This window comes from Macaca thibetana, chromosome 12 (assembly GCF_024542745.1).
Source record: "Macaca thibetana thibetana isolate TM-01 chromosome 12, ASM2454274v1, whole genome shotgun sequence".
In the NCBI taxonomy this organism is placed as follows: Eukaryota; Metazoa; Chordata; class Mammalia; order Primates; family Cercopithecidae; genus Macaca; species Macaca thibetana.
Window position 1 is genome coordinate 1,050,880 of NC_065589.1, and position 16,864 is coordinate 1,067,743.

The window sequence follows — 16,864 nt, forward strand, 5'->3', positions numbered from 1 at the left end:
TGTTTTCCACAGCAGCTATACCATTTTACAATCCCACCAACAGTGCACAGGTTCCAATTTTCCCATAACTGTGCCAACATTGGTTATTTTATGTTTCTTTGATAGTAGCCATCCTGATGGGTGTAAAGAGGTATCTCAGTGGGATTTTGTTCTATGTTTCCCTAATGATTAGTGATGGTGGGCATCTTTTTGTGTGCTTCTTGGCCATTCATATGTTTTCTTTGGGAAATTTTCTATTAAAGTTGTCTGTTCTTCAACTGGGTTGTTTGTTGTTGCTGAGTTGTAGGAGTTCCTTATATATTCTGGATATTAAACTCTTATCAGATATATAATTTGCAAGTATTTTTCTTCCATGGATTCTCTTTTCACTCTCTTGAGAGTGTCCTTTGATGTGCACAAGTTTTAATTTTGATGAAGTTCAATTTAATTTTTCTTTTGTTGCTTGTGCTTTTGGTGTCACATTGCAGAAACCATTGCCAAATCCAAGATCATGAAGATTTTTTCCTATGTTTTCTTCTGGGAGTTTTATAGCTTAAACATGGGTTTGGTTCTATGGATTGTGCTTTGCTATTATATCTAAGAACTCTATTCCCAGGTCACAAGAATTTTAGATGTTTTCACCTAAAAATTTTATAGTGTTACTTTTTTACATTTAGACCTATGACCCATTTACATCAATTTTTGTATAAAGCATGTGGTTTGAAATTGCCTTTTTTTGGTATATCAATGTCCGATTGTTCCAGTGCCCTTTGTTGAAAAGACTATTCTCCTCTCTGTTGACTTGCTTTTGCACCATGTCAGAAATCAGTTAACCGTATGTGTGTGGCCTACTGCTGGATCCTATTGTTCAAAAGACCTGTGTATATACCCCTTTACCCCAACTACACTGCTTACAGGAACGCTTAAAAGTGGGGAGTATGATTTAACTTTATTTTTCTCTTTCAAAATTGTTTAGACTATTATAGTGTCTTTGCTTTTCTTTTCTTTTTTTTTTTTTTTGAGACGGAGTCTCGCTCTATCGCCCAGGCTGGAGTGCGGTGGCACGATCTCGGCTCACTGCAAGCTCTGCCTCCCGGGTTTAGGCCATTCTCCTGCCTCAGCCTCCCGAGTAGCTGGGACTACAGGCGCCCGCCACCTCGCCCCGCTAGTTTTTCGTATTTTTTAGTAGAGACGGGGTTTCACCGTGTTAGCCAGGATGGTCTCGATCTCCTGAGCTCGTGATCCGCCCATCTCGGCCTCCCAAAGTGCTGGGATTATAGGCTTGAGCCACTGCGCCCGGCCGTGTCTTTGCTTTTCATACACATCTTAGAATCAGCTTGTCCTATGTCTTGTCATAGCTTGTCCAGACCAAGAGACATCCGGGCCAACCAGTGGGTAACTCACAGCCATTCAGTGGTACTTTGAATTCTGGTTGTGTTAGTCCATTTCACACTGCTGATCAAGACATACCTGAGATGGGGTAATTTATAAAGAAAAAGAGGTTTAATGGCTGGGGAGGCCTCACAATCACGGCAGAAGGCGAAGACATGTCTTACGTGGCAACAGGCAAGAGAGAAAATGAGAACCAAGTAAAAGCGCTTTCCCCTCATAAAACCATTAGATTTCGCAAGACTTATTCCTTACCATGAGAACAGTATGGGAGGAACCGCCCCCGTGATTCAATTATCTCCCACCAGGTCCCTCCCACAATACGTGGGAATTATGGGAGCTACAATTCAAGATGAGATTTGGGTGGGGACACAGCCAAACCGTATCATTGGTCTTTCCTAATCCACCTGCTGCTGTTTACTGCTCAGAAACCTCAAGTATCTGCTCCACAAGTTGCGTCCAGATTTTATAGCTGCATTCCACAGGAGAGGCAGGTGGAACTTACTCCATCTTACCTGGAATCGAAACCCTCTTGTTAATTTTTAATACTGTGAAAATGGCATTGTAGTTATATTTTTAAAGCCCTTATGTTTTAGAGATGCAAACAGAAATATATATGGATTACATATTTATTTATTTATTTAGTTAGTTTTATTCTTTTTTTTTTTTTTTTTTTTTTGAGACGGAGTCTCGTTCTGTCACCCAGGCTGGAGTGCAGTGGCCGGATCTCAGCTCACTGCAAGCTCCGCCTCCCGGGTTCACGCCATTCTCCTGCCTCAGCCTCCCGAGTAGCTGGGACTACAGGCGCCTGCCACCTCGCCCGGCTAAGTTTTTGTATTTTTAGTAGAGACGGGGTTTCACTGTGTTAGCCAGGATGGTCTCGATCTCCTGACCTCGTGATCCGCCCGTCTCGGCCTCCCAAAGTGCTGGGATTACAGGCTTGAGCCACCGCGCCCGGCCAGTTTTATTCTTTTGAGATGGAGTCTTTTCCTGTCACCAGGCAGGAGCGCAGTAGCGCGATCGGCTCATTGCAACCTCCACCTCCGGGTACAAGCGATTCTCCTGCCTCAGCCTCCCAAGTAGCTGGGATTACAGGCACCCACCACCACGCCCTGCTAATTTTTGTATTGTTAGTAGAGATGGGGTTTCACTGTGCTGGGTAGGCTGGTCTTGAACTCCTAAACTCTAGTGATCCGCCTGCCTCGGCCTCCCAAAGTACTGGGATTATAGGCATGAGCCACTGTGCCCAGCCTGGATTTAAATTATTTTTTTCAGCCACAGCGAGAACTGTTTTTTAAAAAATGTCAGATTAGCAAGGATAAAGAAGTTTGTTAATGGAAAGGCAGCAGGAGGCGGCGGTGTGGACACCGCAGCGAGCCTTCCTGGGTTCCAACCCCAGCCCCTCACCTTCACAAACGTGGCCTTGAGCTGCCGCTAGCCTCCCTCAGCTGTAATGGGGACAGTCATAAACCCTTCTCCCAGGGTGTGGGGTGGACAAAATAAGTTGAAAGGCAGAAGCATTTAGAACCTGTGAGTGAATCTGAGCTGTTTGCCCAGGGGTGGGGAGAAGGGTCAGAAGGGTGCAGCACCATGGAGGGCAGTCTCCTGTGCCAGCATTTTCAACACTTGTACCTGTTGACTCAGCAAACTCTCCTCCTAGGAATCGTTCCTATGTGATCTCACAGGGGGCCACTTCAGGGTTCATGGTAACAGCAAAGGTCAGGAGGGCCCTAAATACTCACCTACAGGGACACGCTCCATTACGGCTCAGCGCTAATTTGTTTAGAATAGAGTCCTATGCAGACGTCTACCGTTCTATTGTGGGAAGCTAGGTCTGTCTATGTTGTGGTGCAGAGGGAAGGGCACTGCCGGCCACCATGTGTATAAAAATAGAATAATACACACGTAGGTGTGCCTGCCTCTCCACGCACAGACGCTCCACAAAGGCCCCGAGGGCCCAGCAGTGGCGCCCCTCAGAGAGGAGAGCTGGAGACAGGAAGTATGCGAGGGCAACTCAGTTTTCACCAAGTATCTTCTCTTTTTTTTAAATTTTTTGTGACACAGCCTCACGCTGTCGCCCAGGCTGGAGTGCAGTGGCGCAATCACAGCTCACTGCATCCTCGGCCTCCTGGGCCAAGTGATCCCTCAGCCTCCTAAGTAACTGGGACCACAGGCAGCTGCCACCATGCCCAGTTAATTTTTAAATTTTGTGTAAAGGCAAGGTCTCCTTATGTTGCCCAGGTTGGTCTCAAACTCCTGGGCTCAAACACTCCTCTTACCTTGACCTCCCCAAGTGTTGAGATCATAGGCATGAGCCACCATACCCAGTCTTTTTTTTAAATTTTTTTTGTGGGCTAAAAAATCCTCCCACCCCAGCCACCTAAGTAGCTGGGGTTACAGGCATACCACCATGCCTGGCTAATTTTTTGTAGAGACTGGGTCTGGCTATGTTGCCCAGGGCTGGTCTTTAACTCCTGGCCTCAAGCAGTCCTCCCACGTCAGCCCCCCGAGTAGCCAGGGTTACAGGTGTGGGCCACCATGCCCTGCAGGGCCCTTCTTCGGCAAGTTTTCTTCATTTTTTCATTGAATTATTTTACTCCCACATACTCCAAATAGACAGCCCCCACAAGGGTTTATCACTCCTATTTAGAAATAAAGAAATGTTAATTCAAAAAGGTTAAGTGTGGCCAAGGCCACACAGGGATGTGTGCCTGATGCTACCACACACATCCCTCTTCCTGGGGAGAAGTGAGTATGTGGGAATAGGAGGCAGCAGTCTGGGGATTTGGATTTTAGCTACGTTCTACTGGGGAACCTGGAGCAACTAACCTCCGTGAGTTAAACTCAGAGTCCAGGCAGCTGTGGCTGAAGCCTCCCTTCTGCCTGAGGCCAGGAGGGGCTGCTGGAGGCTCAGATGTGCCGCGTTTCGCCAGGGAGGGTTTATGTCCTAAGTGCAGCTACCTTCGGTTTTTCACTCACTCCATGTGAACACGTCCTAGTTTGTCCCATGGCTCAATGGCACTCTTTGTTTATAGAAATTCTTCTTTCTGCCAGGCGCGGTGGCTCACGCCTGTAATCCCAACACTTTGGGAGGTTGGGGCGGGCAGATCACGAAGTCAGGAGTTCAAGACCAGCCTGACCAACATGGTGAAACCCCATCTCTATTAAAAATACAAAAATTAACCGGGTGTGGTGGCGCACACCTGTAATTCTAGCTACTCAGGAGGCTGACGCAACAGACTCACTTGAACCTGGGAGGTGGAGGTTGTGGTGAGCTGAGATCATGCCATTGCACTCTAGACTAGGTGACAGAGCGAAACTCTGTCTCAAAAAATAAAAATAAAAAAGTAATTATTCTGTTTCATTTTGCATATTTCTATCGCTATGTTTTCAAATTATCTAAACTTTTACAAATTTTTTTTTATTGAGATGGGGTCTCATTATGTTGCCCAGGTTGGTCTCAAACTCCTGGCCTCAAATTCTCCTCCCGCCTTGGCCTCCCAGAGTGCTGGGATCACAGGCGAGAGCCACGCTCACCAGGCTCTTCCTCTGCAGCATATTGTCTGCTGCGAATCCCGTCCTGTGTATCTTTCATATCACACATCATAGTTTCAACTCTGGAAAATTACTTTCAGGCATTTTTATAAGGTCCATGTTTTTACTTAACTTTTCTCATACATAAAATACAGTTATAATAACTTTTAATATATTTGTCTGTTAATTCTAACATATGTGTTAACTACGAGTTGTTTTTGATTGGTTGATTTTTCTCCTCAAGGCTAATATATATATATTTTGAGATGGAGTCTCGCTGTGTTGCCAGGCTGGAGTGCAGTGGCGCGAACTCGGCTCACTGCAACCTCCACCTACCGGGTTCAAGAGATTCTCCTGCCTCAGACCCCTGAGTAGCTGGGACCACAGGTGCGCGCCACCATGCCCAGCTAATTTTTGTATTTTTAGTAGAGACAAAGTTTCACCATTTTGGCCAGGATGGTCTTGATCTCTTGACTTTGTGATCCTCCTGCTTGGCCTCCCAAAGTGCAGGGGTTACAGGCGTAAGCCACTGTGCCCGGCCAAGGCTAGTATTTTCCTGCTGTTTGCATGCCTGGTAACTTTCCATGAGATTATCATTGTCATGTAATTTACTTGGTTGGGTGCTGCATATTTTTGTATTCCTATAAATATTCCTGAGCTTTGTTCCTGGATGCAATTAAGTTACTTGGAAATGGTTGAATCTTTTCAGGTCTTGGTCTAAGATTTGTTATGCAGGAACAGAGTAGTTTTCAGTTGAGGGATAATTGTTCCTTTAGGGTGCTAGATAAAATACAGAACACACAGTGGAATTTTAATTTCAGATAAACAACAATGTTGTAACACAAATATTAATATATCCCTGCAATTTTTTTTTTTTTTTGAGACAGGGTCTTGCTCTACTCCCCAGGCTGGAGTAGAGCAAGCTCACGGCTCACTGTTGCCTCTACCTCCCAAGCTCAAGTGATCCTCTCACCTCAGCCTCCTAACTGGGACCACAGGCATGTATGACCACGCCTGGCTCATTTTCTTAATTATTTGTAGAGACGAGATCTTGCTCTGTTGCCCAGGCTGGTCTCACACTCCTGGGCTCAAGCTATCCTCCCACCTCAGCTTCCCAAAGTGCTGGGATTAGAGGCATGAGCCACCATGCCTGGCCCTGCCCATTTTTAAATTGGATTATTTGTATTTGTATTATTGCATGGTAAGAACTTGTTAAAATATCTATCTTGGATACACGTCTCTTATCAGACAGATGATTTGCAGATACTTTCTCCCATTGGGTAGCCTGCCTTTTCACTTTCTTGATGGTATCCTTTGAAGCATACAAGTTTTCAATTTGGTGAATTCGAATTAATCTATTTTTAAATTTTGTCTTGGGCCGGGCGCGGTGGCCCATGCCTGTAATCCCAGCACTTTGGGAGGCCGAGACGGGTGGATCACGAGGTCAGGAGATCAAGACCATCCTGGCTAACACAGTGAAACCCCGTCTCTACAAAAAAATACAAAAATTAGCCGGGCACGGTGGTGGGCACCTGTAGTCCCAGCTACTTGGGAGGCTGAGGCAGGAGAATGGTGTGAACTCGGGAGGCGGAGCTTGCAGTGAGTGGAGATCGCGCCCCTGCACTCCAGCCTGGGCGACAGAAGGAGACTCCGTCTCAAAAAAAAAAAAAAAAATTGTCTCTTGTGCGTTTGGTGTCATATCTAATAAGCTATTTTATAGTTTTAGCTTTTACATTCAAATTCATGATCCGTTTTTAGTCGATTGGGTCTAACTTCATTCTTTTGCATGTGGATATCCAGTTTGTGTGTGTGTGTGTGTGTGTTGGATGTGTGTTTGTGTGTCATGTATGTGTGCTGGGGTGTGTGGGGTGTTGTATTAGTGTGTGTGTGTTGGGTATGTGTGTGTGTTGGGTGTGTGGAGGTGTCTGTGTGTTGTATGTGTTGGTGTGTGTGGGTGTGTGTGTTGTGTGTATGTTGGGTGTGTGTTGGGCATGTGTGTGTGTTGGGTATGTGTGTTGTGTTGGTGTGTGTTGGGTGTTGGGTGTGTGTACGTTGTGTATGTATTGGGAGGTGTGTTGTGCGTGTGTGTGTGGTGTGTATATGTGTGTGTTGTGTGCGTTGGGCGTGTGTTGTGTGTATTGGGGGTGTATATGTGTATGTTGTGTGTTGGGTATGTGTATGTGTGTGTTGGAAGTGTGTTATATGTTGGGTGTGTGTGTGTTGGTGTGTGTTGTGTTGGGTATGTGTGTATGCTGTGTATGCTGGGATGTGTGTTGGGTATGTGTGTATGCTGTGTATGCTGGGATGTGTGTTGGGTATGTGTGTGTGTTGGGTATGTGTGTGTGTTGCGTGTGTTGAGTGTGTGTCTGGGGGTTGTGTAGGTGTGTGTTGGGTGTGTGTGTGTGTGTTATGATGTTGGGTGTGTGTATGTGTGTGTTCAGTGTGTGCGTTGGGTATGTGTGCGTGTGTTGGGTGTGTGCGTGTGTTGGGTATGTGTGTGTGGGGTATGTATATGTGTGTGTGTGTTTGTTGTGGGGGTGTGGGCACAGAGCTTACCTGCCCTCCCTGGGCATGCTGCCCTCCAGGAGCTTGCATATGTTCAGGTACCTGCAAGATCCCAGCACCATTTGTTGAAAAAATTACTCCTCCCCTTTGTTCACTGGTTAGAACAGGGCTAAAACAAAAAAATTAAAATAAAATGATTATTTCCCAACTGAATTGTCTTGGCATACTTTTAAAAAATCAACTGATCATAAGTCCATTTCTGGTAATGAATTTGACTTCATTAATCTACATATCTGTCTTTGTTTGTTTGTTTTTTGAGATGGAGTCTCACTCTGTCACCCAGGCTGGAGTGCAGTGGCGCGATGTCAGCTCACTGCAACCTCCACCTCCCAGGTTCAAAAAATTCTCCCACTTCAGCCTCCGGAGTAGCTGGGACTACAGGCATCCACCACTAGGCCCGGCTAATTTTTTTTTTTCCCCGAGATGCAGTCTCGGTCTGTCACCCAGTATGGAGTGCAATGGCACAATCTCGGCTCACTGCAACCTCCACCTCCTCGGTTTAAGCAATTCTCCTGTCTCAGCCTCCGGAGTAGCTGGCACTACAGGCACATGCCACCACACCCGGCTAATTTTTGTATTTTTAGTAGAGACAGGGTTTCACCATATTGGTCAGGCTGGTCTTGAACTCCTGACCTCAGGTGATCTGCCCACCTCTGCTTCCCAAAGTGCTGGGATTACAGGTGTGAGCCACTGTTCCTGGCCATTTTGTAGTTTTCATTTTACAAGTTTCACAAATTTTTTTTTTTTGTGAGACGGAGTCTCGGTCTGTTGCCCAGGTGCGATCTCAGCTCACTGCAAGCTCCACCTCCTGGGTTCATGCCATTCTCCCGCCTCAGCCTCCCGAGTAGCTGGGACTACAGGTGCCCACCACCACGCCTGGCTAATTTTGTTTTTGTATTTTTTAGTACAGACAGGATTTCACTGTGTTAGCCAGGATGGTCTCGATCTCCTGACCTCATGTTCCACCCATCTCAGCCTCCCAAAGTGCTGGGATTATAGGCGTGAGCCCCCGTGCCCGGCCCACAAGTCTTTGTTACATGTATCCCTAAGAAGCGTTTTGTTCTTTTTGGTGCTATTGTAAATGGACTTTTTTTTTTTTTTTTTTTGAGACAGGATCTCACTCTGTTGCCCAGGCTGGAGTGCAGTGGCACAATCTTCACTCACTGCAGCCTTTTGACCTCCCAGGCTCAGATGATTCTCCCTCCTCAGCCTCCCGGGTGGCTGGGACTATAGCCATGCACCACCACGCCTGGCTAATTTTTGTATTTTTCGTAGAGATGGGGTTTTGCCATGCTGCCCAGGCTTATCCCAAACTCTTGAGCTTCAGGCATCCGCCCCAGATATTACTGCACTGTTTTCTTGCTCCTATAGCTCCTGATGAAATGTCTGCCATCAGTTTGATTATTGTTCTTTCACAGTCTGTTTTCCTCTCTGGTTAAATAATATTCTCTTTAGCCGTATATTGTATAGTTACACTATGTTGAGTTTGGATGTGGATTTGTTTTTATTTATGCTGCTGGTACGTGGACGACCCTGTCAATGTGAGGTTCTGTGTCTTCATTTCTGGAAAGTCTCGGTACATTTTCAAATACAATGAAAAATCACAAAACATGGCTGGTGCAGAAGAAAGTAATGGTTTATAAGTTGTATTTTTTTTTTTTTTTTTTTTGAGACAGAGTCTTGCTCTTTCACCCGGGCTGGAGTGCAGTGGCACAGTCTTGGCTTACTGCAACCTCCACCTCCCAAGTTCAAGTGATTCTTGTGCCTCAGCCTCCTGGGTAGCTCAGATTACAGACGTGTGCCACCATACCCAGCTAATTTTTTGTATTTTTAGTAGAGACGGGGTTTCACTATGTTGGTCAGGCTGGTTTCAAACTCCTGACCTCAAATGATCCACCCGCCTCAGCCTCCCAGTGGTGGAATTACAGGCATGAACCACCTTGCCCTGCTGTACTCGCTTTTATTATACAGTACGTATGTAAACGTACTGTAGACTTGAGTTTTAACAAAGTGTCCTATGCTCTCTTCTCTCACACCATAAAAACCTTTGCTTTTGTGACCAGGCAGCAGTCCATATTGCTGTCTTTGCACTCGGTGGTTTAAAACTGATTTAAAACCAGTGGTTTAAAACTGATTTTAAAAGTGGTTTAAAAGTGATTCTGACATTTTCTGAACTAAGACTTCAGTGCAGCTTCCCTTTTTCTTCTCCTACTTCTAGATGCTATTTTTCTTTTCTTTTCTTTTTTTTTTTTTTGAGATGGAGTCTCGCTCTGTTGCCCAGGCTGGAGTGCAGTGGCGCGACCTCGGCTCACTGCAAACTCCACCTCTCGGGTTCACGCCATTCTCCTGCCTCAGCTTCCCGAGTAGCTGGGACTACAGGCGCCCACTACGATGCCCGGCTAATTCTTTGTATTTTCCGTAGAGATGGGGTTTCACCGTGTTAGCCAGGATGGTCTCCATCTCCTGACCTTGTGATCCGCCCGCCTCGGCCTCCCAAAGTGCTGGGATTACAGGCATGAGCCACCATGCCCAGCCTAGATGCCATTTTTCTATCTTCTTCTTTACTTCTACATGGTTAAAATGGAAAATCTTCACATTCTATATAGAATAATTATAAAGGTTAAAAAATCAACATATGGGAATTACATTATGAAGCCTAAGACATTGCTGCTGAGCCCACTGTGACAGCTATAATTCCCTCTTCTTTGTGTTTTCCAAAGATGGTCTCAACATTACCTCCCTCCTCTCTGCTTGCCTGACAATGTGAGTTAGACGCTTTCCCCCCTTAAATCCGGGTGGGCTGTGACGATGGTAGACGTGATGCTAACCAACTGCCAGGTCATTACAAAGCCATGCACTTTCACCTTTTCCTTCCAGAATGCTAGCCTTTGGAATCTCCTGCTGCAGACTCATTTGTCTCTCTCATGCTCCAAAGTTCATATGCTAAAGCCCTAACCTTCAATGTATTTGGAGATAAACCTTACAAGGAGTTAATGAAAGTTAAATGAGTTTGTAAGGGTGGATCCCTGATCCAATAAGATCGGTGCCCTCAGGAAAAGAGACACCAGAGAGCCTCTGTCTGCCATGTGAGGACACAGTGAGAAGGCAGCCATTTGCAAGCCAGGAAGAGGGCCTCACCAGGAACTGAATCAGCCAGTATCTTAATCTCAGACTTCCTAGCCTCCAAAACTGTCAGAAATAAATGTCTATTTATTTTATTTAAGTCACAGGCTGGTATTTTGTTATAGCAGCCTGAGCAAACTAATGCAACCTCCTCATCCCCTCTCCTGCCTATCATGCTGAGAAAGCTCAGGAAGCCAGTGAGAAGAAAGGAGGCCCCTGGCTCACAGCCCTGGATGAGCTCCAGCCTTCAACCAGTACAGGCCAGGTGGCCACATAAGCGAATTTTCTTCAACTTGGATCCTCCAGCCCCAGTCAGGCTGCCCTAGCTGGCGCCACGTGAAGCAGAAAAGACGTGCCCCATTAAGACCTGCCCAAATTGCAGATTCTTGAGCAAAACAAAGTATTGTTTCTAGCTGCTGAGTTTTGGAGTTTTGCTTTCCCAAGTACTGCAAATCTGAAAATGTCTTTATTACATTCTTATACTTGGTAACCAATTCTGTGTTGACAACTGTTTCACCTCAAAATTTTGAATGTATTTCTCCACTGTCTTCTAGCATCCATGTTGCTGATGAGAAGTGATGCCCTCTGATTCTTCATCCCTTGAAGGAATTCTTTTTTTTTTTTTTTGAGGCAGAGTCTCGCTCTGTCGCCCAGGCTGTAGTGCAGTGGCACGATCTCGGCTCGCTGCAAGCTCTGCCTCCCGGGTTCACGCCATTCTCCTGCCTCAGCCTCCCAAGTAGCTGGGACTACAGGTGTCTGCCACCACACCCAGCTAATTTTTCTATTTTTAGTAGAGACGGGGTTTCACCATGTTGGCCAGGTTGGTCTTGACCTCAAGTGATCCACCAGCCTGAGCCTCCCAAAGTGCTGGGATTACAGGTGTAAGCCACCGTACCCAGCCTAAACTTTACTTTTCTTAAAACATGTTATCATTGTCTTTGGTTCTGTGGGTTCATTGAATCCAGCTGAGTGGCTCCTCATAGCGTCATGGTGAGAGAACCTGGGAGTGGAGCTGTCTGAAGGCTCACCTAGGCTGGAATTCCATTTCCATTCACGTGTCTGACACTGGGGTGGCCACACAGCTCAGGGCCGGCTGTGCATCTACCTTTGTGTGTCTTCCACATGGGTTTCTGGGTAGATTTCTTAGGCTGACTTCTCCAAAAGTAAGAATCGAAGAGCCCGCAGTAATTTTAATCTATTGTAATTTTATCTCCTGATAACCTTTTCTTGGGCTATTTCTTGAAGCATTCTGTTATTGTTCTAGGAATGTTCTAACAAGGTTCCAGAATGCTCTTCATTTCTCTGTGTTTCTATTTCTTCTCAGGTCATTTTTCTAATTTACGTTGGTCTTTATTGTTCATGTTGAAAGTCTTCCCAATACACAATATCCTTAGCAGTCTTAAAGAGACTAAGACTGAGGAGATAGGAAGCTCACAAGGCGTCTGCATTCAAAAGCAGGACTTGTCAAGTGCTGGGCTTTGCCGTAGAAAGACTGGGTAGGAAGCCCATTGTCAGGCCAGCCTAAAGCCCACCCTACAGGGGTGTCTTTTTCTGGAATATTTCTGGAATGTCCCCACATTATTTACACTGGGAAACCCTGCTGCTGTGTGATTTGTGTGTGTTTGGGGGGATGGAGGGATGAGGAGTGGGAAGCTGCTGACTCATGCACATACCTGTCTCCATGGGGTCTCCGCTGTCGTCCTCCTCACCTTCCCAGGCTCCGTGTGCAATGAAGCTCCAGCCCCTCGCCTTTCCAGGCTCCGTGTGCAATGAAGCTCCAGCCCCTCGCCTTTCCAGGCTCCGTGTGCAATGAAGCTCCAGCCCCTCACCGTTCCAGGCTCCGTGTGCAATGAAGCTCCAGCCCCTCACCTTCCCAGGCTCCGTGTGCAATGAAGCTCCAGCCCCTCGCCTTCCCAGGCTCCGTGTGCAATGAAGCTCCAGCCCCTCACCTTCCCAGGCTCCGTGTGCAATGAAGCTCCAGCCCCTCGCCTTTCCAGGCTCCGTGTGCAATGAAGCTCCGGCCCCTCGCCTCTCCAGGGCTCCGTGTGCAATGAAGCTCCAGCCCCTCACCTTTCCAGGGCTCCGTGTGCATTGAAGCTCCAGCCCCTCGCCTTTCCAGGGCTCCGTGTGCAATGAAGCTCCAGCCCCTCACCTTTCCAGGCTCCGTGTGCAATGAAGCTCCAGCCCCTCGCCTTTCCAGGCTCCGTGTGCAATGAAGCTCCGGCCCCTCGCCTCTCCAGGGCTCCGTGTGCAATGAAGCTCCAGCCCCTCACCGTTCCAGGCTCCGTGTGCAATGAAGCTCCGGCCCCTCGCCTTTCCAGGGCTCCGTGTGCAATGAAGCTCCAGCCCCTCGCCTTTCCAGGGCTCCGTGTGCAATGAAGCTCCAGCCCCTCGCCTTTCCAGGGCTCCGTGTGCAATGAAGCTCCAGCCCCTCGCCTCTCCAGGGCTCCGTGTGCAATGAAGCTCCAGCCCCTCACCTTTCCAGGGCTCCGTGTGCATTGAAGCTCCAGCCCCTCGCCTTTCCAGGGCTCCGTGTGCAATGAAGCTCCAGCCCCTCACCTTTCCAGGCTCCGTGTGCAATGAAGCTCCAGCCCCTCGCCTTTCCAGGCTCCGTGTGCAATGAAGCTCCGGCCCCTCGCCTCTCCAGGGCTCCGTGTGCAATGAAGCTCCAGCCCCTCACCGTTCCAGGCTCCGTGTGCAATGAAGCTCCAGCCCCTCACCGTTCCAGGCTCCGTGTGCAATGAAGCTCCAGCCCCTCACCGTTCCAGGGCTCCGTGTGCAATGAAGCTCCAGCCCCTCGCCTCTCCAGGCTCCGTGTGCAATGAAGCTCCAGCCCCTCACCGTTCCAGGCTCCGTGTGCAATGAAGCTCCAGCCCCTCGCCTCTCCAGGGCTCCGTGTGCAATGAAGCTCCAGCCCCTCACCGTTCCAGGCTCCGTGTGCAATGAAGCTCCAGCCCCTCACCGTTCCAGGCTCCGTGTGCAATGAAGCTCCAGCCCCTCGCCTCTCCAGGGCTCCGTGTGCAATGAAGCTCCAGCCCCTCACCGTTCCAGGCTCCGTGTGCAATGAAGCTCCAGCCCCTCGCCTCTCCAGGCTCCGTGTGCAATGAAGCTCCAGCCCCTCGCCTTTCCAGGCTCTGTGTGCAATGAAGGGGGCTCAAGCGAAGGCCTCTTCCCCCCATTTCACTGTCACCAAGCTTTACCTCTGGACAACTGTGGCGTTCACCTGCTGGGAGCCCACTCCTTTCTCTGAACAGTTTCAGCGCTTAGCCTCCCTTCCTGAGCCCCTTTTGACAAGTTATCAGGTCTGGCAGGGAAAGAAGAACAAGCTCAAGCGCCCAATCTCTTATCTTAATCAGAAGGCGAACCCAGGTCTAATCCAGATGCTGCTATGCTGTCCCCTTTCTGGGTTCATTTCCTTGTCTGTCAAACCAGGAGGAGGATTGGCCAACTCACACCTGACCCAGGCTGACACAAAGTCCAACTCCGGCTTCTCTCCACTCCTACCTGAATCCCCTGCAGCATACAAACAGGACTCAGGAGACCTGGCTTCAATCCTGTCTTGGCCATATTTTGATTGTGGCCTTGGGCACGTCCCTTTACCTCTCAGTTATCCCTTGCCTGCCTCGGAGGGCTGTTGCAGTCACCAAGTGACTGGACCTGAGGGTGAGCTGCCTAGGGGGCTCAACTGTGAGTGTTCCTTCCTCCCACCCAAGGTCAGCCTTGTCAATAATCAACACAGTGACTCGCTGAGCGCCTGCCAAGGGCTAGGCCTGCTACATACGGTGTTATTCTCACAGTCTACAAGAACATCACTATTAGCTCCATATTCCCAAGGAAGAAAGTGAGTGCCCAGAGAAAAAACTAAAATTTCTTGGAGGTGAAAAATAGAGACAAGGCTCGGTGGCTCACACCTGTACTTCAGAAGCACTTTGGAAGCCTGGGGTGGGAGGATTACTTGAGCTCAGGAATTTGAGAACAGCCCAGGCAGCATGGTGAGAACCTGTCTCTACAAAATTAGCTGGGTGTGGTGACATGCCTGCGGACCCAGCTACATGGGGAGCCGAGGTGGGAGGACTGCTTGAACCTGGGAGGTCCAGGCTGCAGTAAGCCAAAATTGCCCCACTGCACTCCAGCCTGGGTGGCAGAGTAAGACCTTATCTAAAAAAAAAAAAAAAAAAAAAAAAAAAAAAAAAAAGAATCACCGAAAAGAAAATTTTTATATGAAAGTTGAAAGATACAACCAAACAATAAGGCCAAGCACGGTGGCTCATGCCTGTAATCCCAGAACTTTGGGATGCCGATGCGGGCGGATCACGAGGTCAGGAGTTTGAGACTAGCCTGACCAACATGACCAACATGGTGAAACCCCATCTCTACTGAAAATACAAAAATTAGCCAGGGGTGGTGGGGCCCTGTAATCCCAGCTACTCAGGAGGCTAAGGCAGGAGAATCACTTGAACCTGGGAGGCGGAGGTTACAGCGAGCTGAGATCACGCCACTGCACTCCGGCCTGGGTGACAGAGCGAGACTCCGTCTCCAAACAAACACACAAACAAACAAAAATCCCGAAGAATAACAGAAGTATACAACAACAAAAAAGAAATGGAAAATATGAGAAACAGGAAGAAGGGCCTGGAAGGTCAATGCAGGAAAAGACATGGTGATGTTCAAGTCCAGATGGCAGCTTAGCAAGACAGCAGCCAGGAGCAAAGTATTAACAATTGGCCACAAACAGATAAAAGCTGGAAAACTCTTCTATGCACCTTTTTTTTTTTTTTTTTTTTTTTTTTTTGAGATGGAGCCTTGCTCTGTTTCCCAGGTTGGAGTGCAGTGGCACGATCTTGGCTCACAGCAACCTCCAACTCCCAGGTTCAAGCGATTCTCCTGCCTCAGCCTCCCATGTAGCTGGGACTGCAGGCACGCACTACCATGCCCGGCTAATTTTTTTATTTTTAGTAGAGATGAAGTTTCACCATATTGGCTAGGCTGGCCTCGAACTCCTAACCTCAAGTGATCTGTCTGCCTCAGCCTCCCAAAGTGCTGGGATTACAGGTGTGAGCCACTGCTCCCAGCCTCTTCTAGACACTTCTGAAAAGTGCAGCAATTACTGACCACATGAAGGCCAGAGATGCAGCAGGCATCTATTTACACACATTCAATACATATATTACCTTCATATATTACACATTCATTCAACAAACTTACTGAATGCCTGTCATGGGCTGGCATGGTCCTGGGCACAGCTCTGCTTGCAAGAAGCCCACTTCCTCCTGGGGAGTCAAAGCACAAACAAAACCAAGTCAGTATGTAAACAAGCAGGGGTGATGAGATGGGGACCCAGGGGTTCAAGGGGCTGTCCTGGATGCATGACAGGGAAACATGGCTTCTTAAAGGACTCGGCAACGCACCATGAGAAAACACGCACCAGGGAGCAAAGAGAAACGCCAGAACCCTCTTGAGGAAGGAGGGGTGTGAGGTGGTCAGGATAGTCATCTGTGCTGAGCCATCATGGAAACTGAGGGCCTGTAAGGGTCGACACAGAGTGGAGGACAGACAAATCTTCCTCACCGGACAGGTGGGGATCCCTGCGGTGCACCAGGGGAATGCACACAGGGGGCACTATGACCTGGCGGCCCACGGGGCAGGGGGGGCGCACCGGGTAGCCTTGGGCTCTGCAAGTCCCTCCCTGACCTTGGGGAGGTGACCCCAGTGCCACGACGGTTTCCTGTCCTGGGCGGGTACCGCGCTCTAGCCCAGGTGGGTCCCACAAAGGTGTGACCAAGGATGTCCTATGATCACCCCTTTACAGGTAAGGAAACTGAGGCAGAAGATGCGAAGCTCGCGCAAGGAATGGGCTGTGCAGGTAGCTTCTCCCAGGCTTGCTGCGCCCTGGCCTGTGCGCATGATCCCGAGCGGGGTCTCGGTGCGAACAGGGGTTTCGCGGTGTGACCAGCGCCGGCTTATCTCCGAGCCGTGAGGACAAGGCCAACAGCCTGGGCGGCCGCGGTGGATCCTCGGGGCGAGGCGGGGAGGGCGGGGGGCCTTACTGGCCAGCTCGGACCAGGGCTGCGCAGGGCAGAGCCCAAGGGAAACGCCGCGCGGCCGCCGTCACGTCGGAGACGACGCCCTGCAGGCGCCAGCAGACGCAGAAGGCCAGCGAGGGCGAGGCACGGAAGACGCGACGCGACAACGACCACGTGCCCCGCCCGCCCCGCCGCGCGCCCTGCTGGGAGACGCAGTCCAAGCCTTTCGGGAGCCGAACTCGGGGTCCCAG

General features: G+C 48.9%; 1 protein-coding gene and 1 long non-coding RNA gene across 2 annotated transcripts; both read right to left on the minus strand.

Moving 5' to 3' along the window:
* Positions 1-4,344: 4,344 nt before the first annotated feature.
* Positions 4,345-13,769, minus strand: LOC126931998 (uncharacterized). Its single transcript, XM_050750426.1, has 7 exons — positions 13,634-13,769; positions 13,351-13,426; positions 13,150-13,229; positions 12,743-12,822; positions 12,420-12,579; positions 12,264-12,379; positions 4,345-5,682 (listed from the first exon to the last, which is right to left on the minus strand). The coding sequence occupies exons 1-7, from the start codon at positions 13,767-13,769 to the stop codon at positions 5,620-5,622; spliced, it is 711 nt and encodes a 236-aa protein (XP_050606383.1). The 3' UTR covers positions 4,345-5,619.
* A 131-nt stretch (positions 13,770-13,900) lies between these two features.
* LOC126932804 (uncharacterized) lies at positions 13,901-16,819 on the minus strand. Its single transcript, XR_007718316.1, has 3 exons — positions 15,999-16,819; positions 15,796-15,860; positions 13,901-14,748 (listed from the first exon to the last, which is right to left on the minus strand). It is a non-coding gene; the product is annotated as an uncharacterized LOC126932804 (long non-coding RNA).
* Between the last annotated feature and the right edge of the window lie 45 nt (positions 16,820-16,864).